Source organism: Bubalus bubalis, chromosome 3 (genome assembly GCF_019923935.1).
Source record: "Bubalus bubalis isolate 160015118507 breed Murrah chromosome 3, NDDB_SH_1, whole genome shotgun sequence".
In the NCBI taxonomy this organism is placed as follows: domain Eukaryota; kingdom Metazoa; phylum Chordata; class Mammalia; order Artiodactyla; family Bovidae; genus Bubalus; species Bubalus bubalis.
The window spans coordinates 16,172,732-16,194,253 of record NC_059159.1 but is presented as its reverse complement, the minus strand read 5'-3'; the positions used below and the strand labels follow the sequence as shown (position 1 = coordinate 16,194,253).

Here is a 21,522-nt window from a genome sequence, read left to right as displayed (position 1 = left end):
TCTTCTCATCAGGTGGCCAAAGTATTGGAGTTTCAGCTTCAACATCAGTCCTTCCAATGAACACCCAGGACTGATCTCCTTTAGGATGGACTGGTTGGATCTCCTTGCAGTCCAAGGGACTCTCAAGAGTCTTCTCCAACACCACAGTTCAAAACCATCAATTCTTTGGTGCTCAGCTTTCTTTATGATCCAACTCTCATATCCATACATGACTACTGGAAAAACCACAGCCTTGACTAGATGGACCTTTGTGGACAAAATAATGTCTCTGCTTTTTTAATATGCTGTCTAGGTTGCTCATAACTTTCTTTCCAAGGAGTAAGCATCTTTTAATTTCATGGCTTCAGTCACCATCTGCAGTGATTTTGGAGTCCCGAAAAATGAAGTCTGACACTGTTTCCACTGTTTCCCCATCTATTTCCCATTAAGTGATGGGACCAGATGCCATGATCTTAGTTTTCTGAATGTTGAGCTTTAAACCAACTTTTTCACTCTCCTCTTTCACTTTCATCAAGAGGCTCTTTAGTTCTTCTTCACTTTCTGCCATAAGGGTGGTGTCATCTGTGTATCTGAGGTTATTGATATTTCTCCCAGCAATCTTGATTCCAGCTTGTGCTTCTTCCAGCCCAGTGTTTCTCATGATGTACTCTGCAGGTTAGTAAGTTAAATAAGCAGGGTGACAATAAACAGCCTTGACGTACTCCTTTTCCTATTTGGAACCAGTCTGTTGTTCCATGTCCAGTTCTAACTGTTGCTTCCTGACCTGCTTACAGGCTTCTCAAGAGGCAGGTGAGGTGGTGTGGTATTCCCATCTCTTACAGAATTTTTCACAGTTTATTGTGATCCACACAGTCAAAGGCTTTAGCATAGTCAATAAAGCAAAAATAGATGTTTTTCTGGAACTCTCTTGCTTTTTTGATGATCCAGCAGATATTGGCAATTTGATCTCTGGTTCCTCTGCCTTTTCTAAAATCAGCTTGAACATCTGGAAGTTCACAGTTCATGTATTACTAAAGCCTGGCTTGGGGAATTTTGAGCATTACTTTGCTAGCATGTGAGATGAGTGCAATTGTGCGGTAGTTTGAGCATTCTTTGGCATTGCCTTTCTTTGGGGTTGGAATGAAAAGTTACATTTTCCAGTCCTGTGGCCACTGCTAAGTTTTCCAAATTTGCTGGCATGTTGAGTGCAGCACTTTTACAGCATCATCTTTTAGGATTTGAAATAGCTCAACTGGAATTCTATCACCTCCACTAGCTTTGTTCATAGTGATGCTTTCTAAGGCCCACTTGACTTCACATGCCAGGATGTCTGGCTCTAGGTGAGTAATCACACCATCCTGATTATCTGGGTCATGAAGATCTTTTTTGTACAGTTCTTCTGCGTACCACCTCTTCTTAATATATTCTGCTTCTGTTATGTCCATACCATTTCTGTCCTTTATTGACCCCATCTTTGCATGAAATGTTCCCTTGGTAAATCTGATTTTCTTGAAGAGATCTCTAGTCTTTCCCATTCTATTGTTTTCCTCTGTTTCTTTGCATTGATCGCTGAGGAAGGCTTTCTTATCTCTCCTTGCTATTCTTTGAAACTCTGCATTCAAATGGGTATATCTTTCCTTTTCTCCTTTGCTTTTCACTTCTCTTCTTTTCACAACTATTTGTAAGGCCTCCTCAGACAGCCATTTTGCTTTTTGACATTTCTTTTTCTTGGGGATGGTCTTGATCCCTGTCTCCTGTACAATGTCAGGAACCTCCATCCATAGTTCATCAGGCACTCTGTCTATCATATCTAGTCCCTTAAATCTATTTCTCACTTCCACTGTATAATCATAAGGGATTTGATTTAGGTCATACCTGAATGGTGTAGTAGTTTTCCCCACTTCCTTCAATTTAAGTCTGAATTTGGCAACCATCCTTAAGTTATGCTTTTTCCACACTCCCCACATCTACTAATCACCAAATCTGGCTACTCCCATTTTCCCAAAGATTTTTCAAATCTGTCCCCTTCTTTCCATCGTATTGCTATTGCCTAAACTGAAGCCCTCATTAGGCTTTACCTGGACAACTTCCAACCTGCTATCCCTTCCTCACAGCTCCACCCGTTCTCCACACAGCTGTTATGGAGAATGGGTCCTAAGAAGATCCAACCTGTCACTGTCCTGCTTAAGAAATGAATGCTTCCCTCTCAGCAATGGCAGCATATTTCAATTGTATTTTCTGCTCCACACAACTGAGGGTCTCATTGCACTTCCCACAGAGCAGTGTCTCACTACAGCATGACTTTCCCTGACAGTAGGGCTCTCCCCAACCTCACTGAGAGCAAGTCTTAGGCCTGACTTGCCTCTCCTCAAAGTTAACTCTTTAGTGATACCCTAGGGCCTGGACTCCCCTACCAGCTCTGGGATGAGTTGCCTTGGAGCATTTGTTATGCTGTCTCCTTTCCCTGGAATACTTTCCCATGGCCACCTACTCCCTAGGTTTAATCAAATCCTTGTGGACCTCCAGGCTTCCCTCGTGGCTCAGACAGTAAAGAATTAGCCTGCAATGCTGGAGACCTGGGTTCGATCCCTGGGTTGGGGAGATCTCCTAGAGAAGGGAACAGCTACCCACTCTAGTATTCTGGCCTGGAGAATTCCATGGACAGAGGAGCCTGGAGGGCTACAGTCCCTGGGGTCTCAAAGAGTCAAACACAACTGAGCTATTTTCATTTCATTTTTCTTGTGGACCTCCTTAGCTCAGCATCTTCTCCCTCCCTGCCCTGGGCTGGACAGAGTGCCATCCTTGGCACTTCTGTTGCACTAAGAGCTCATCTCCATCCAACATTTCCTCCTTGTTTTAGTCTACCATGTTTTTAAATTCTTATAAAATTTCTTAATATCTCACTACTAAGTAATGCATTTCCTTTGTCCATCAACTCCTAACTCATGTGTCCTCAAGAGGCACTACCTAATATATAAATTCAGTGACTTTCAAGTACCTTGAAAAAATAACCTTTGGGGTATCTAGAATTGCGGTCCAGAAACCAAAGATATTTTGAGGTAACTTCTATAAACTACTGCCCTCTCACTGCAGGTAAAGAGAGCTACAGAAACCTATAATTTGGGGATTGCCCTTGAGCACCGGAAACAAATGCTCAACCTCTGGCGGAAGATTCGAGGAGATTTGATTGGAATAGAGAGTAAAAATGAGTCCTTTTATGACACCTTTTCTACTTATACATGGTCCTGGAATGTCTGCCAAGAATTACTTTCCCCGAAGGACCTAAAGTTATACGATGCCCACGTGAACAGGAATGCCCTCCACAACTCTGTATTCTCGTCCTCTTCAGATATCAGTGAATGTGACACAGACACAGGAAGAAAAAGAAAACGGAAAGGCTTCAAGGGCTTTCGACAATAAAACTACGTTTTCTTAACAGCTCATCGCAAACTACTTTTTCATAGATATCAAAATTATTCTTGCTTTCGTCTAATACATCCTCAGCAGCTGGAAACGTTGACATCTTTTGAATTCTGACCAGTAAAAAAGTTTAAGTCATAGTATGGTTTCCCTTTCCTAATTCTTAACTGGTAAATAGATGCCTTGGGGAGAAGGCAGTGGCACCCCACTCCAGTACTCTTGCCTGGAAAATCCCATGGACAGAGGAGCCTGGTAGGCTGCAGTCCATGGGGTCGCTAAGAGTCGGACATGACTGAACGACTTCAGTTTCACTTTTCACTTTAATGCACTGGAGAAGGAAATGGCAAACCACTCCAGTGTTCTTGCCTGGAGAATCCTGGGGACGGGGGAGCCTGGTGGGCTGCTGTCTATGGTGTCGCACAGAGTCGGACACTACTGAAGCAACTTAGCAGCAGCAGCAGCAGCAGCCTTGGTGTGATTTCTCTAGCAACCAGCTGCACTCTGCTGCCCCCACCTGGGGCACCTCAAAGCTGCCTGGGCCCCAGCAGGAAGGATAAAAGCAAAGATGGTACTTAACACAGGGCTGCCCTCTGACCTCCTAACAGCCCTCTCAACAATAAGCATCTGAGTCTATGTGACTTAAGTGGCATCCTTTTTATTTTTTATTGTTTGTGAAAGAGGCCAGAAGCAGCAGATGACAATGACCTTTCAGTTTCAGGGAATAATTTTGCAATCCCCCAGGGAACCTTGATTAAATCTGGGTTTTCCTAAGGATCCTAATCCTGATCCCCTGGATTACTCTGAAAAACAACTGATCTCACATCGTCTTTCTTGGTGAGTGGTTGCAATTTTTTATTGTGGAAAAATATAAATACCATAACATTTATTATTTTAACATATTTAAATGTATATAATCCATTACCTTTTCTCTTTTAGAAAAAGGAAAATACATGTTCCACACTGATGGAGACAGTGGCTTATAATGTAAAATTATAACATGCCAGGAACAAGTAATGAAGATAGCAAAGGCTCCCAAAACTGTTCAATGAAATAAGCCTGAAGTAATTTTGTGTTACCTTGAATATTCAAAACTGTCTAAAAATATTTGCCATTCTTTATAATTTTTATGATTGGGACAAAAATAAATAACATTTTCTATCCAAAAAACAAAATTTACAGTTTGACAAGAGATTTTTTTTTTTTGGTATGGCTGTGTGAGTATAACAGGAAAACCTAAGAGATTTCATTTGGATGCCAAAATATTAGAATTCCTGGGATATTTCCTTGAATCAATGGGCTAACAGGACAGAATATTTTTAAGTAGATCTGTCCTGGAAAATCTAGGATACATTCTATTAAAATTATTCTTCACAGAAATACATTCTATTAAATTATCACACACTGTTGCCAACAGCATAAGTTGGCATCTCTCTGATGGAATGCAATATAGCAACAGGTACTCGGCCAGTCCACCAGTTATTTCCTGAGTTGCATACTGTGTACTGTTCTCAGACCTAGATACGTAACCGCGAACAGACAGATAAAGTGCTCTGACCAAAGACCAAGGGCAGGAGAAGGGGGCGACAGAGGATGAGGTGGTTAGATAGCATCACCAAATCAATGGATGTGAGTCTGAGCAACTCCAGGAGATAGCAAAGGACAGGAAAGCCCGGCATGCTGCAGTCCATGGGGTCACAAAGAGTCAGACGTGACTTAGTAACTGAACAACACAGAGCTTCGTAACAGAGCTAATTATAACCATTGACTCAGCACTTCCACTTCTAGAAATTAATCCTAAAGAAATAATAATGAATGTACAAAATGATTTAGTTATAAGGATTTTTCTTCTGGTGAATTTTTAGTAGTAAGAAACAAAGTAGCCTAATTGTCCGATACCTCATGGTAGAACTATCCAAAACAATACCAGGGTCATTAAAATGATGTCGTAAAAGATACTTCAAATAAAATAATAATATTCACAATTGCAAAGCAGACCACAGGTCCTAAAAGGAATGAAAGAACTTTATGGAGTTGTTCTAAAACTTAATCATGATTGAACCCAGGTCTCCAGCATTGTAGGCAGACTCTACTGTGTTAGCCACCAGGGAAGCCCCTAACTATGATGGTGTTGCACAAATACATATTCTTATGAAAACTCATCAACCTGTACATTTTAAATGGATGAATTTAATTGTATGTCAATTTTACCTCAGTGAAACTGTAAAACAGCAGGGAGGGGCACAAAGTAGTTTGTTCTAAAACTATTTAACTTAAAAATTATTTCTATAAACAAGAAACACTGGAAGGATAGAAATCAAAGTGTCTAATGTGCTAAACTAAAAGTGGGGTATGATATTTTCTTTTCTTCTTTTGCCTTATCTATATCTTCTAAATGTTCTACAGTAATCATACATTTATTTGCAATAAGGGAAAAAAATCACAAAAGCTTTTTTAAATTTAACATTGTTAAACCAACTTATTCAATATATAGGACTGCTACAAAGGCTGTCCAGGGTCTATGAAACGCTAAAGAGAGCAAATTAGGACAGTAGGCTCCCTTCACCAGTCTTCAGTTCCAGAGCACATGCTTACACAGCCCAGAACCTTCCACTGAGTGGAACTGAAAGAAAAGCCTGAAACAATTAACTACCTCAGTCCAGGGTTAACACTCAAGGCCATAATCCAGAATGAAATTTCTCAATCTTTCCCTGCTTTGAACCCCTGCCACCCACTAAGCTGGGAGAATTCTCATTACTCACCAGCAGAGGGACCCTTAGCTCCTCCGAAAGGTAGTTCTTGCTGACTCTACAGCCTGATACCACCAAGGACTCACAGACGTCTTCCAAATTCCTTCTGAAATATTATTGTAGGTGCTTCAAAAGATGGAGAAAAATGAGTTTTACAGGCCAACCAAAGATAATTGTATAAAAGTTAAGATTAGGATACTTTGTCACATCTTATTTAAAGGCCCAACTTGCTTGACACTTTAAATGACTCTAATTGGAACTAATATAGCAAGTAACTTCTAGTGAAGACAGTGGGAGCTATCTGGAAGAAAATATGCAATAGGACTGTTGACCGGCACCACAAATCTTTCGGTGTGGGGAGACAGAAAAGAAAGAAACCTGTAGATGACAGAGCAAGATATCAAGAATAAACATGAACCAACCAGCTTATCTACAAACAACCGACCTTGAGAAAAGATAAATTCTTGTACTTGCTTTTTGGAAAGGAGCTTTTGTTCAAAATGTTTCAAAAGACCATGAGAATGGCAAAACAATATTGTTTCCAAATAAAACAAGTTCTTTACTATCTTTTTTATTCACTCCTGTATTTTTCTTTGTGACATAGGGTTTGTTTCCTTTTTTTTTTTTTTTTTTTTTTGGTGGGAAAGTTATAGAGTCATCGCTCCCTTTGGTTTTGCCAATGGAAAGACTTAGGTTTCCCTAATGGCTCAGTTGGTAAAGAATCCTCCTGCAATGCAGACTCAGGTTCAACCCGTGGATGGAGAAGATCCCCTTGAAAAGGGAATGGCTACCCACTCCAGTATTCTTGCCTGGAAAATCCCACTGACAGAAGAGCCTGGTGGGCTACAGCCCATGTGGTCACAAAAGAGTGAGACACGACTTAGCGACTACACCACCACCACCACCATGGAAAGATTCAGCAATCAGCTATCACTGGTTACCAGTGTGTTAAACCTAGAACTATATTACTTAAATAGCTAATCCCTTCTCTTCTTCCAAATGGTAGTCATCCCTCTTCTGGAAATCTTCTCAATTAACTTTATCTTATATTGACAGCAAAGGTTCGTCTAGTCAAGGCTATGGTTTTTCCTGTGGTCATGTATGGATGTGAGAGTTGGACTGTGAAGAAGGCTGAGCGCCAAAGAATTGATGCTTTTGAACTGTGGTGTTGGAGAAGACTCTTGAAAATCCCTTGGACTGCAAGGAGATCCAACCAGTCCATTCTGAAGGAGATCAGATCAGATCAGTCGCTCAGTCGTGTCCTACTCCTTGTGACCCCATCAATCGAAGCACGCCAGGCCTCCCTATCCATCACTAACTCCCGGAGTTCACTGAGACTCACGTCCATCGAGTCAGTGATGCCATCCAGCCATCTCATCCTCTGTCGTCCCCTTCTCCTGCTGCCCCCAATCCCTCCCAGCATCAGAGTCTTTTCCAATGAGTCAACTCTTCGCATGAGGTGGCCAAGGTACTGGAATTTCAGCTTTAGCATCATTCCTTCCAAAGAAATCCCAGGGCTGATCTCCTTCAGAATGGACTGGTTGGATGTCCTTGCAGTCCAAGGGACTCTCAAGAGTCTTCTCCAACACCACAGTTCAAAAGCATCAATTCTTCGGCACTCAGCCTTCTTCACAGTCCAACTCTCATCAGCCCTGGGATTTCTTTGGAAGGAGTGATGCTAAAGCTGAAACTCCAGTAGTTTGGCCACCTCATGTGAAGAGTTGACTCATTGGAAAAGATTCTGATGCTGGGAGGGATTGGGGGCAGGAGGAGAAGGGGACGACAGAGGATGAGATGGCTGGATGGCATAGCTGACTCGATGGACGTGAGTCTCAGTGAACTCCGGGAGTTGGTGATGGACAGGGAGGCCTGGCGTGCTGCGATTCATGGGGTCGCAAGGAGTCGGACACAACTGAGCGACTGAACTGATCTGATATTGACAGCGTACTTTCTTCTTTTGTAAGTTTGTAGCAATTATTGAAACAAATGTAAGCCTGAAAATGTATTAATATAACTATATATGTGTATGTATTACAATTCTGATTGTACAAATAAGCTTTCATATGGATAATTTTAAAAGTTAGGTGGTGGGGTTACACTTAACTTGTCCTTGGATATTTGATTTGACGGTTAAACTTCGTGTTCTCGAAATTCATTTCATATCCTTCTCCAGAAAAACGGTGTGGGGATACACAAAACACGCACACACAACACACACTTTTTTCTTTCCTTTTTCACACTGTGAAAAGCTGGAAAACTGCCCTATTTCCTCACCCTGCTTGCTATTTTTCTCAATTATTTTGGCCATTGCTCTACAGTAAAGCTAGGTAATTATCTAATTAATAAAGTGATTCAAAATTTTTCCTGTCTTACAACTTAAGACAAACTGGGAACCTGTTAAAGCATCCTAGAATTAAAAGGAGGCTCAAGTGGAACGTCTACCACTTTCTCGCCCGCCTGTTGAAGGACTAACGACTCTGGGGCGAAAACCCGCTGACTCTCCTTCCCAAATAGCTCCGTCCCACCAAGGAGAGCCCGAACGCCGCTTCAACGAGGGATTCCTGACTGCCCCACCCGGCCTCCGTGTTTTCCCGCCCAGACCCGGCGATTTCCGAAAGGGGTGTGGCCTGCAGAGCGTTCGCGCGTGAGGGGAAAGTAGGTGTTTCCGGTTCCGGTGTCATGGACGGCTCCTTCCCTGAAGGCGATCCTGCAGCCGTCTGCGGGAAGAGGCAGCAGTTCGGGAGCCGGTTTCTGAGCGACCCCGCTCGCGTCTTTCACCACAATGCCTGGTAAGTGCCCTGCCCTTCGCCCGGCCTGCCCTTCGCCCTCAGTCCCAGCGCCGCAGAGCACTCTGAGAAGGCCCTGACCGCCGACCAGAGTCCTGCGGGCCTACTCTTGGCACTCTCCTCCCACGGAGGAGGCGCTGCGGGGCCAGCGACTCGCTGCCCGCGGCGAAAACCTGAGGCGCCTAAGCTGCCCATTTAATTTTCCCAGGGACAACGTGGAGTGGTCGGAGGAGCAGGCCGCGGAGGCAGAAAGGAAAGTCCAGGAGAACAGCACTCAGCGGGTGTGCCAGGAGAAGCAAGGTGCGCCCGGGTGGACCCTCAGTGGTATTGACAGCCTGCGTACTGCTGGACGTGCTCTCCGGAGAGGCCAGAGAACCGAGGCCCCGAGAGTCTTTGTTACTAGTCTGATACAGAACTCTGGGATAGAACGAGAAGGGGAGGGGTTGGGCAAGGCTGGGAAAGGGCTGTGCCTTGAGATCTTGTTAGGGCATAAAGGGTATTTTGGTTTTGCTTTTTTGTTTGGAAGAGGATAACTGTATCTCGATAGCATTTTCTAGTGACTTAAGTCTTTAATTAGGTTGACTAGACCCGTATCAATATGACTGACCTGTGGCAACATGATTGTCTTAGAGGATTATCTTAGAGATCATTGCATTTTGTCCGAGGAAATGTTGCCATTACAGCTGGATTTAAGTGATCAGATTCTAAATAATGGGGGGTTGGGGGCGGCTGGCTAATGAATCGTGAGTTATGTGTCTTTTCCTTGGGTGGTGGCTATGAGGTGGTACGGCTTCTGCAAAGGAAAGATGGATGAATCAGAGTGGAAATAAGTCTGGGCAAAGGAAAAGAGGCCTCTTCTGAAGAGGCGGATGATTTCACTGAAAAATACGCCTAGTTAGTAAAACTAGGACTGGCTGGGCCTGTGTTCTAAGTGACAGTTGAAGGTGGCACTAGAAATTGCAGAGTAGTACCCACAGAAATAGTTCTGAACAAGTAGAAGAGTCCAGTTGTGAAATATTAACCTTACATAGTTTGACAAAGACTACATCAAAGCAAATTAAGGTTGAGAGGGATTTTGAAAATCATATAGTCCAATATCCTCTTTTTACAGTTAAAGAAACTTGGACTTCAGGACATTAAGTGCCTTGCCCAGAGGTAAGCAGTTTAGTTAGTAGTGGTGGAATTGAGATCCAATTTCTTAGGTTTTTATTCTTCTACTACACTAGTCAAGGCCCTGTATTGGCAAAGAGCAGAAAGCTAAAATCTAGTTATAAGCCAGTGTTATCTCAAAAATAAAAAGTAAAACTCAAATCTAGGACTGCCTTGATCACCTTGAACAGCACAGGTTTCTTTTAAACAGTCCATACTTTAGTCTGTCCTGTCCTCAATCATCAGATCTTCTCATTGGAACACTTTTCCTCTTGTCATCATTTTCTGTTTCCATGCTTGGTATCTGTTAGTAGTGAATTCATTTCTGGGCTCCACACTAAAGAACCACAGACATAGGAATATAATGTAAAGAAGACAGAGTATCATACCTGTACTATAACCATTGACTTTACATGGGGAATAACTGAAGAACCTGGGACATTTAGCTTGTAAAAGAGGTTTTAGAAAGGGAAATAATTACCCTCAAATACAGTAGAGCTGTTCTGTATGAGAGAGAGTAGGATCTTTTGACTGGAAATGATTAGACATATTTTTTGCTTAATATTAGGATTTTCTAATAGTTAAGAGCAATCTAAAGATGTGGGAGGAGAATTGATAGGTAGTAAGTTTTTTGGCAGAAGTTGAACTCCCTGGAAGGAAAGATACAGAGCAAATTCAAGTGTGATAGGACCAAATGACCACCAGCTCTGAGACTGAGGTTCTACTTGAGTATAACTTTTGGTATAAAATTTGGTGAGGCAGGGTGGTAATTTATATTGTAAACAAATAAAACTGAGAGATGGTTCTTAAAATTCTTTCTTAAATATTTACAGCTGATTATGAGATTAATGCCAACAAATATTGGAACAACTTCTACAAAATCCATGAAAACGGGTTTTTCAAGGATAGACATTGGCTTTTTACTGAATTCCCAGAGCTGGCACCTAGCCAAAATCACTTGAAGAATTTGCTCTCAGAGAATAAGAGGAGTGAAGTATATGAATACTATAGAAACGGTGAGGATGGACCTGATTTAACAATAGAAGAACAGCACAGTTTTTCTTCTGTTAGCCTTGGAGATAAGACACAGCCACCTCTTACGGAAGAGAGTGTAACTCAGAAACTCCATCACCTGGAAATCTGTGCTAATGAGTTTCCTGGATCCTCCGCCACCTACCGAATACTCGAGGTAACCTCCCTTTATTGTCCTGGCAGTGGGGTTAGCGAGGCTGTCTTATGCACACAGGGTGGCACTAGAGAGGCTGAGCCCCAAAGTAACTTCTGATGATGAAGCTGACTAGACTTACCTCCTTTATGTTGGCCTGGAATCATCTGCATTTTTGAGCTATTGAAATGTCCTAGATGCAGACCAGATGCCTTGGTCATGACAAACAAAGATAGATCACCTGAGGTGCTACCTGGGAACATTATGTTGTGTCCAAAAGTTGTATTGTCCTGCTAACCCTGCCATCTAGTAGAGAGTCCCAGGTCAGAAGACAGCTTCTGTTACTTCTGATACACTTACGAGATGGAGAGGTTAGTTAGGATGGTGCCTGCTTTTCAGGTGTGGAGATTTTTTGTCTTCACAGTCTGGATGTGTGGTAGAGGCTCGGCTAGACCTGAAAAAGAAAAGTGTGCACTGTAAAGTGAATATTCACAAAAGTGACTACACACTCCACCAGAAGCTGATTAGTTTTGGGACTGAGTCCTCTGGCATGACTTTCCTCCCCAAGCGGAATGGGACTTCTGCCTCATAGTTATTACGGGGTTAATTGGGATAATGTATATATAATGGCTGAGGATAGCGTCTGACACATAGTAAGCTCTTAGTAAATGGTGCTATTTTCATTATTACCACACCCAGCACTGAACTTAGGACAGTGTTGATGTGGTTCCCCTCATGACTTTTTCAATCCAGTCTACTAGAAACATTTTTCCAGTAATGGTATAGTGGAGCTCAGTAAGAAAATACTCTGTTTACAGGACCACTTGCCCAAACTCAAAAAGTAAAAGTGGCCCATGCTCTTTTTCCCAGACCAGGTCCCATGCTGCTAATAAAAGCCCATATTCTCGTCTACTGTGGCTATCTCTTTAAGGGTTCCTGAGGTCACGGGCAGGGAATGTCATGATTACTCTAGCTCTGGTCACTACACCTTTCCTAATACAGTAAGACAAATTGTCTATTGTTGATTATTTATTTACTTTAGGGAATTAACTCTTTGGGAATTCTGTGATTAATAGTTCATTTCTGATTTCTGTCTACAGGTTGGTTGTGGTGTGGGAAACACAGTCTTCCCAATTCTACAAACTAACAAGTAAGGTTTGTTGTAAAGTCTAACAGCATGTCAGCAAAGAAAAAAGTGATGCATTGTTGTTTCTTGGAACTTTTACTATAGTCGAATGGTAACAGCAATTATGGGGAACTGGGTTACAGGAGATTAGATGTCTACACTATCCATTTATGGATTGTTTTGACTTAATTGACTTGTAAGTTACCTTTGTCATCAGGGAAAGTAGTGAGTGTTAAACCTGTTACTTTGTTAACATGTGGTGCCTTTGATATTTTAACTCTGCTGCATAGTATAGAGAATAGACATAATCCAGTTTGTAATCTAATGCCTCTGCTGTGTTTTTTTCCTGCCCATTTCAGTGACCCAAGCCTCTTTGTATACTGTTGTGATTTTTCTTCCACAGCTGTAGAACTGGTCCAGGTAAGTCCAGTGCTCCTATCAGTAATTTTCACTGACTTAAGGGGAAAAGGGCCTCATAAAAATCAAGGTCTCTAACTATTTGCTTATTGTGCTGTGGTCTGAAATAGCCTGGAGTAGAGGAATTGGCCATACATGATGATGGAACCTGCTGCTTCCTGCTCTGGAACTTTGGGCAGGTCTCTTGACCTTCCTAAAGTCATGTTTTAAGGTTTGAAATGAAATGATTGTTTCATTTAGGATTGAGTTACAGAAACTTGTAGACAAACGCAGCTAATTAAAGGGAATGTCGTAGATCTCAAGGGCATATGGTGTAGCCAGGACTAAAACAGCCCTGACAAAGTATCAGGTACCAAAGACACACTGGTGAGATGCTGCCACCCCCTTCACAGCGCCTCCCTCAAGGTCACAGTGTTTTCCCTCCCATTGCCCATTTGCCTTTTGCTTGCTTTTTTCCTTTGCAGCTGGTTTTCTTTGACAGGTTTTTCCTGGTTTTATACATAGCCCAATATACTTGCCCCTCTCAGTCCCTTATAAGTCTTCCCTCTTCAGGTATTCCCAGAACCTCACCTGAATGACAGTGTCTTGATTCCAGAGTCCCCAGAAAGTCTGATTGACTCAGCTCAGCTGACCCTCTACTTGCCCTGTTAATTAGCTGTGACCAGTGAGGAACATGGAGAAGGCAATGGCACCCCACTCCTGTACTCCTGCCTGGAAAATCCCATGGACGGAGGAGCCTGGTGGGCTGCAGTCCATGGGGTCTCGAAGAGTTGGACACGACTGAGTGACTTCACTTTCACTTTTTACTTTCATGCATTGGAGAAGGAAATGGCAACCCACTCCAGTGTTCTTTCCTGGAGAATCCCAGGAACAGAGGAGCCTGGTGGGCTGCCGTCTATGGGGTCACACAGAGTCAGATATGTCTAAAGCGACTCAGCAGTAGCAGCAGTGAGAAACAAAATCACATTTCAGAGAAGAGAGAGAGAGGAAAGTTACCCTAAAATGTGTGTTACAATCATGTATGATGCTCCTAGCATAGGAGCTCAGGGATCATCAATATTTCTGGTTGGCTTTTTTGTTGTTGTTTTTGTCTTGCCACTCGACTTGTGGAGTCTAAGTTTCACGACCAGGGATCAAACCTGAGTCCCTGACAGTATAAGTGCCGAGTTCTAACCATTGGACCACCAGGGAATTTCTGATTCTGAAACTCTTCTTAAGGGCCAATGCCTGATGAATAGTGAGACTTTTTAAATTAGTTTAATGATAATAAATTGTAGGTGAAATCTTCCACATCTGGAGAGAGAGATTTTCCTGGAGAATTCTGTGATCTGTGTAATATGCTGTAGTGGGAGTTGCTTTAAATCATGCTTTTTCAGTATGTTTTGTTTTCCTACTTAGGAGGTTTCTCCTTGCCCTTTTGGTCACTTACCTTCCTCATTTTTTTCCCAGTCCTCAGATCTGACTCCTCATCAGAATAAAGACAAGAAGTAAAGGAGTCAGGAATGTACCATTTTAAACATACAAGTTGGATTTCACAGGCTCCTAGAGTTGTTCCTGGTTCTTACCCTAAGAGTAACAATGTTTGCTGTAATGGCCAGAGCTATCTCCCTCAGTGGGAAGCAGCAGGGATTATGTTTAAAGCAAGATGGTTTTTTTTGAGGCTATATGAACATTTTCTAACCTCTCTTCCATCTGTCTGCAGACAAATTCAGCATATGACCCTTCTCGGTGTTTTGCCTTTGTTCATGATCTGTGTGATGAAGATAAGAGTTACCCAGTGCCTGAGAATAGTCTTGATGTCATCATCCTTATATTTGTTCTCTCAGCAATCATTCCAGACAAGTAAGTTTTAAGTCCCTTAACCAGTAGCATAGCAAAAACAAAGCTTTGATCGGGGACCTTGATTTCAGAGTTGGAACCTTAATAAAAATGATTTTAATGTTCTGATAGACAGGAAGAAACTATTTCATTCTAAGCGATAGAAGCTTGTCAACCACTTTTCTAAGTTTGTCTTGGAGTCCACGTTGGACTCCAGGCATCTAAACCTCTGCCTGTTGACTGCAGTGGTTGGTTCTTGTTATGATAATGGTTTAACATCTGCAAAGAATGAGGGAGTCATCTCAGTGGGTATGTGGAGAAATTTCCTGTTAATGATCACATAGCATGTATCTTAGAACTGTGAATGCCACAGCTATTCAAGAACATCTCATTATTGGCTTTTTAAATAAACCAGGCTTATTAACAGCACAAAATACACAGTGAAACTTAACTCATCAAGTGTTCTCTGATATTTAAGTTCTTTGGAAAACTTCTCTAGTAAGGAAAATTCCATAAAATCAAGATTAAAGGAAAGTGGATTGGTTTACCTTAAAAGATACCATTAAAGGCTCCTGGACATAGGCAGCCAGTCATCACAATGAAGTTGAAATATTGTCTCAAGGAAGCGGCATCAGTCAGGGTGCTTTGGGGGGTGGGGTGTGATTGACTTTCTCTAGCCCACATTTCCTCTAGGATAGCACTGTGTCACTTGACCTGATAGGAATATTGTGAGTGTGAAATAAGGGCGGTGGAAGACAGCCCAAACAGCCTGGCATGGTTTTAAACATTAGTTGCAGAAGCTTACATGCTGTAAATTTTATATAGTTTCATTTATTTATATATTGGCTGTACTGGGTCCTCGTTGCTGCTCGCACTTTTCTCTAGTTTCACAGAGCAGGGACTACTCTGTAGTTGCAGTATACGGGCTTCTAATTGCAGGGACTTCTCTTGTTCTAGAGCACAGGCTCAATAGTTGAGGCGCGTAGGCTTGGATGCTTCGCAGCATGTGGGGTCCTCCGAAATCAGGGCTCAAACTCATGTCTCTTGCACTGGCAGGCGGATTCTTTACTGCTGAGCCACCAAGGAAGCCACCGAGTTCTAAACTGACATGGACTGAAACAAAACACTAAAATTAAAAACATTATTCAAAAAAAAATTTGTTATTCAGTATTTAATCAGACTTTCATGTGGTTTTTATAAGTTCAAAGCATTTATACTTCTTCAATAGTTAAAGCTGAAACCTACGCTGAGACTCTATATATGGAAAATGCAGTCGGAAGTGTAGAGCACTCTGCCCAGAGTACTCATTTGCATACAGATTGTGTCACCTTGTAAAGTTCTTGAGATTCAGTCCTCATGTAACAGATGGAAAGAGACAGGCTGCATTCAGAGATCTTGAGCCTAGTGGGCAGGTAGGTGGGTCAACTAGCAGTCTCCTCACTGGGTGGTCAGGGGTCCTCTCAGAGATCCATGGGAGCCCAGCGTGGGGATGACTTCCCCCTGAGGAGTGGGAAGTGAGCCAGACAGCATGTAACTTCCCCCACAGTGGTTCCCTACTGAAGGAGCAGCCCTCTTCATACTGAAGGCAGTGGATAGAAGCCACAGTTGTAAGCAGACAGCAGAAGGTACATTAGAGGTTTGGGCGTGAGCTCAGGTTATAACTGAAACAAGAGCATAGGAGCTAAGATTTCAGGGCTGATATGTCAGTGTTGGGAAGTTCACTGGCTTTTCCAAATAACGCTACAGAGAAAAGGGACCTGTTCTTTTTTGTGTGGGTGGTGGGGGTGTTAGGAGGGGACTCTGTTCTTGAAGAAATCTGATCTTCGTTCCCTGCTGCCCTTCAGGATGCAGAATGCTATCAACAGGCTGAGCAGGCTTCTGAAGCCCGGGGGGATAATGCTTCTGCGAGATTATGGCCGCTATGACATGGCTCAGCTTCGGTTTAAAAAAGGTATTTTTCCCCACTATAATCAAAACAATGGCTTTGCCATCAGAATAGTCTCACAAATTAGTGGAATAAAATAGAGACTTGAATTATATAGCTCCATACAGAGAGCCATTTCATACATGATAAGAGTGGTATGTTATAAGTGTGATATGGCAAAAGATGCCATTAAAAAGTTAAAAGACAAATGACAGATTGAGGACAAATATTTCAGTTAATAGAACAGTAAAGACTTAATATCTATGCTGTTCAAATAGGACTGCTGGCAAATTGATAAGGGAAAAGATCAGTGACCCACCCGGAAAACAGATGAGAAGTATTTTAGAGTTGATTTACTGTAGAGCGTATCCAAATGGCCGAAAACAAAACTTCAAGAAAATGGAAACAGCAAGGAGATACCTATTGCTGGCTGACTCAGAGAGAGTGATGTTCCTCCATGGAAGGCAGAAATAGGAATAGTTGTGGCCTTTTTTTCAAAAGCACCTTGGTGTTATCTATTCAATCCAACAAATCTCTGGGGATTTATTCAGGAACCAGCACATAGTATGTATGTAATAAGCAAAACCTTGGAAACAAAGTGACTGCCTCTGCATAGGGTAATGTGTGTTATCACATGGGGTGGACCCCATACCACTGGTCTCGTGGAGGGTGGACTTGGCTGTGTGACCACCTGAGAAAAGCATTGTGCGGGTTGGTATTTTACACTTAATCCTGTGTTTAACAGTAGCTAGGGGAAAATAAAGCACGGAGAAGGCAATGGCACCCCACTCCAGTACTCTTGCTTGGAAAACCCATCAACGGAGGAGCCTGGTAGGCTGCAGTCCATGGGGTCGCTAAGAGTCGGATACGACTGAGCAACTTCACTTTCACTTTTCACTTTCATGCATTGGAGAAGAAAATGGCAACCCACTCCAGTGTTCTTGCCTGGAGAATCCCAGGGACTGGGGAGCCTGATGGGCTGCTGTCTATGGGGTCGCACAGAGTCGGACACAACTGAAGCGACTTAGCAGCAGGGAAAAATAAATAAGATTACTTTGACATTCAAAAGGCATAAAAGGATTGATTACACATCAGGTTGTTAAACTGAGAAGGTCGGGGGGCTTAGCAGCAGAAGGGGAAGTGTGTCCTTGATAAAAAAGTTTGTATGGGATCCTATTTATGAGTGTGCATGTGGAGACTGTGAAGAGACATGCAAAAGGACAGTCACTGAAATGGGAATACTGGCTGTCTCAGATTTCCTTAAACTTAGCTATATTCCTTGAATTTTTACTATGTGTTTTTAAAGGGGCAGAAAGCCACTTAAAAGTTGCTTTTGTTTTTAAACAAAGTGTATGTGTTATTTATTTAATGGGGGAGGAAGGGAGAAAACAAGCTGTTTTCATCCTGAAGCAGAACTGTAAAGTAGGGGGCTGAGAATTACATGTGTTCACTGATACTGAAGTTTGATTATTCTCCTGGAGCTGCTCTTCTCCAGAGCATCATTCCTTTGTAGGAGAGAGACTGCAGATTCCTGCAAAGTACCAGAGTAGCTTAGAAAAGGATCTGTTCTCTGCCCAAGAAATTGATATCTTGATGCACATTTGATTGGCCATGAAATTCACAGAAGTGCTTTAAAGTTTTCTCTGATCTTTACCACATCACTCTGCAGGTCAGTGTCTGTCTGAAAATTTCTACGTGAGAGGCGACGGCACCAGAGTGTACTTCTTCACACAAGGTACGACACAAAAGCACTTGTCTTGGTGCTGACAGCCCCCCAGGACTAGCTTCCATATTCCTCCGTGTGCTTTCAGAAGTGACGTCATCTGCCCCGCCTACCTTTTGCAGCCTCTTCCCGGCCCTTCCCCACCCCTTAGCCCACCCCCAGCCACCTGGAACTACTCAATGTTCTCTCAGTAGGCTCAGCTTATATGAGCCTTTGGTCCCTGCCTTGTTCTTCTGCTGCCTGCTCTTCCCCTCCATCACTTTGTCCAAAACAGGACACGTGCTCATTTTGCAAAAATGCACTGTAGCTGTTTCTGCTTCGAAGCTGGGTTGTACCTTAGGTGCCCCTGAGTTTAAGTGAACCCATTGCTCCCTGGGTTCCAGGTGTAACTCAGAGCTGCTTGTCCTGCTGCCAGTTTTCACCTCCACCGGTGCCATATGAATACTTTGTCCCTGGGCCATCTTCAGGTCACATACTTTGCTGAGCCTTTAGTGAGTGATGAAACTCTCCCCTTAAAAAAAAAAAAGAAATGGCTTGGACATAACATGTCAATTTTTGCATATGACTGTAAGATGTACGTAGAACCCTAGAAAATTCTTTCCCATCATCTGACTCTTAGAAAGGCTTTCCTGGTACATTCCAGGCCACCTTTCACACGTGGTTTGCCTTCCTCTGCCTAAACGAGGACTTGCTGCTACCGAGTCACTACTGCGATTGTGGGTAAACCATACTGCCCAAACCGCTTAAAGTCTATGAGGCAGGACAGCAGTCTCACAGAGTACCATTTAGCATGGGGAGTGGTAGACACGGTGCTTTTTATTCAGGGGAAAATATATAAACATCTCTTTCCAAACTAGATGAACTGGACACACTTTTCACTACTGCTGGACTGGAAAAGGTTCAGAACCTGGTGGATCGCCGGTTGCAAGTGAATCGAGGAAAACAACTGACGATGTACCGAGTGTGGATTCAGTGCAAGTATCGCAAGCCTCTTGGGTCTAGCACCGGCTGAGAGGCGGGACCTGCTGCTGACTCACAGGTTCATTGGGCTTTTTAAAAAGAACATTCACAAATGGTGTCTTGTTGTTATTGAACCATTCAAGGATTCAAAACAGATTTGAACCTGGGAAGAATTATTTTATATCAAGATTCTGTTTTGCTTCATATTTGTGAAGCCCTGTGATATACTTTTCTCAAGTTTTTTTCTTATGTGGCGATCTCAGTCTTTCTTGCCATTTTGTAACTTAATAATTGAAATGTTATTCATGGGAATCAGGAATTTATATCCATGTGAAAGTATTATATGATAAAGTGAATGACTGAGTTGCATTAAATTATCTGAGGATTCAGATATGTGGACTAAGCAGTTGATGCATGGAAAGATAAATAAAAATCTCACTCAGTGATCATCAAGGAAGCAAGCTGGGAAGAATTGCCTGTCTTTGGATCTTTTCCTGACTCAGAAAAACAGCATCAATATAGGGTGTCCCTGTTAAATATTTGGTTGTGATCTCTGCTTAACCTTAGTTCCTTGGAATTTTAAGTAGTGTTCTCCCCCCACCCCTGCCCCCATCTTAAGTAACCTATGTCTAAAAACATTAAAAAGATCTTCACTTTTAGCAAATTGTCTTCTGTGTGTGTGTGCGTGCGCTCTTATATTTTTGACGCAAAAGAAATTGGGAGAATTTTAGGCATTTCACTTCTGAATGTGATCCTTCCATCCCTGTTACTTTTTTAATGTGATTGCTGCCCTCCCCCACCCCTTGATTTATTTTTTTCTTCTTTTTTAAAGAAAGTATTTATTTATTTGGCTGCTCTGGGTCTTAGTTGTGGCACACGGGATCTTCCATCTTCATTGCAGCATGTAGGATCTTTTTTAGTTGCAACACATGAGATCTAGTTCCCTGACTAGGGATCAAACCCAGGCCCCCTTCAGTGGAAGCACAGTCTTAACCGCCAGACCACCAAGGAATTCTGCCCTGAATCCTTTTTAAGAGTAAGTTGCAGGATGATGTCCCAACACTACAGGGTATCTTATGTAATATTTTATAATGTGTAATTCCTGTAACTGAAGATATTCTCTTATATCACCAAACATATCCATCAGAAGTAGAAATTAACATGGAAACACCCAGCCTCAGATAACCAAGTTTTCCCAATGGGGTCCCAATAATATCCTTTATCATCAAAAAAGAAAAAAGCCATTGTGTTGCATTTAGTAGTCATGTTTCAGTTTCCTTCAGCCTGGAACAATCCTTGAAGTTTGTTTTCATGACCTTGACATTTGAAGATTAAAGCCTTTGCAGAGTGCCCTCAAATTGGGTTTGTTGGTGCCTTCCTCATGATTTGGTTTTAGTTACGTATTGTTGGCAGGAATATCAGAAGTGTTGCTGTTGCGGTATGTGATTTTGAAGTATCTTAAATTGTTGATGTTAACTTTGATCACTTAATTGAGGTGGTGCCTGGTGGGTTTCTCCACTGAAAAATTCCTAAGAAGTATTTTGTAAGGTAGTGCTTTGAGACTAAATATCCCATTCCTCTTTAAACTTTACCCCCATTGTTTAAGCATCTGTTGCTGTTTCTTGGCTAAATTACTATCATAATGGTAGCCAGGTAGAGTGTTTGAATCCCACATCCTTCCTACACTTACCGGTTGGCGCTCTGTGTAAGGAAGGCTTCCTTTTCTCTATTCATTTACTTACGGATTCATGGGTTTCTGTTTTACTCAGTGCTTATTATACATTGCTATCATTTTGATACTTTGTGATTTTTATGCTCATTGTCCCAGATTTGGCCACTGGGAGCCCCTTCATGTGTTTCTGTGACCCTTTGTCATGTGCAGAAAGGAGGCAAAGACTCCACTTTTTAAGGTGCAGCGCACAAGACAGGAGCTGGGAAGATGGAATAAAAACTGTTTCTACTGTAACTGCTTCAGAGATGCCGAAGGGAATCGTGTAGTATATCTATTCTTCATTTCAAAGGATGAATGAACTACCATTCCAGCACTTCAAGCACAAGTTGTTCCAGGCTCATCGTGTACCTTCTCTGTCTCAGTCTGAACCAGCCATGCCCCCCAGGGAGTTCTAGTTTCATTTAGAAGAGCAGGGTGTTTAGAAACCAAGCTAAGGGTGCTCATTGCTATTGGGTGCCTGTTCGCTGGCCCCCTCAGCAGATGAAGCATAGGGATATGTGTATATATACATACTCGAGTCTGTATTTCTCTACTCAAATATGTATTGAAAACCATCAGTTCAGACGAATACCTTTG

At 42.4% G+C, this 21,522-nt stretch overlaps 2 protein-coding genes across 18 annotated transcripts in view; both read left to right on the top strand.

Annotated features, from left to right (window-relative positions):
* Positions 1 to 3,539, top strand: part of EFCAB3 (EF-hand calcium binding domain 3) — a 177,653-nt gene extending 174,114 nt beyond the window's left edge. For 16 of the 17 annotated variants that reach the window (XM_044938820.2, XM_044938816.2, XM_044938817.2 and 13 more), the window contains one exon: positions 3,073 to 3,539. In XM_044938820.2, the coding sequence (XP_044794755.2) occupies positions 3,073 to 3,399 (327 nt within the window). In that variant the 3' untranslated portion in view covers positions 3,400 to 3,539. The remainder of the gene's footprint in view (positions 1 to 3,072) is intronic. The other variant, XR_006549409.2, reaches the window with a different exon arrangement.
* Positions 3,540 to 8,775: 5,236 nt separating this feature from the next.
* METTL2A (methyltransferase 2A, methylcytidine) lies at positions 8,776 to 19,873 on the top strand. Its single transcript, XM_006044902.4, has 9 exons — positions 8,776 to 8,935; positions 9,141 to 9,232; positions 10,915 to 11,270; positions 12,347 to 12,396; positions 12,732 to 12,792; positions 14,492 to 14,631; positions 16,452 to 16,558; positions 18,201 to 18,266; positions 19,112 to 19,873. The coding sequence occupies exons 1-9, from the start codon at positions 8,826 to 8,828 to the stop codon at positions 19,264 to 19,266; spliced, it is 1,137 nt and encodes a 378-aa protein (XP_006044964.2). The 5' UTR covers positions 8,776 to 8,825; the 3' UTR covers positions 19,267 to 19,873.
* Positions 19,874 to 21,522: the final 1,649 nt, after the last annotated feature.

What these genes read in the sequence shown, in the direction of transcription:
- METTL2A (XM_006044902.4), top strand. Translation starts at nt 8,826, where the DNA reads ATGGACGGCTCCTTCCCTGAAGGCGATCCTGCAGCCGTCTGCGGGAAG. An exon ending in GTCTTTCACCACAATGCCTG is followed by an intron (nt 8,936 to 9,140) that starts GTAAGTGCCCTG and finishes TAATTTTCCCAG; the next exon opens with GGACAACGTGGAGTGGTCGG. An exon ending in CCAATTCTACAAACTAACAA is followed by an intron (nt 12,397 to 12,731) that starts GTAAGGTTTGTT and finishes TGCCCATTTCAG; the next exon opens with TGACCCAAGCCTCTTTGTAT.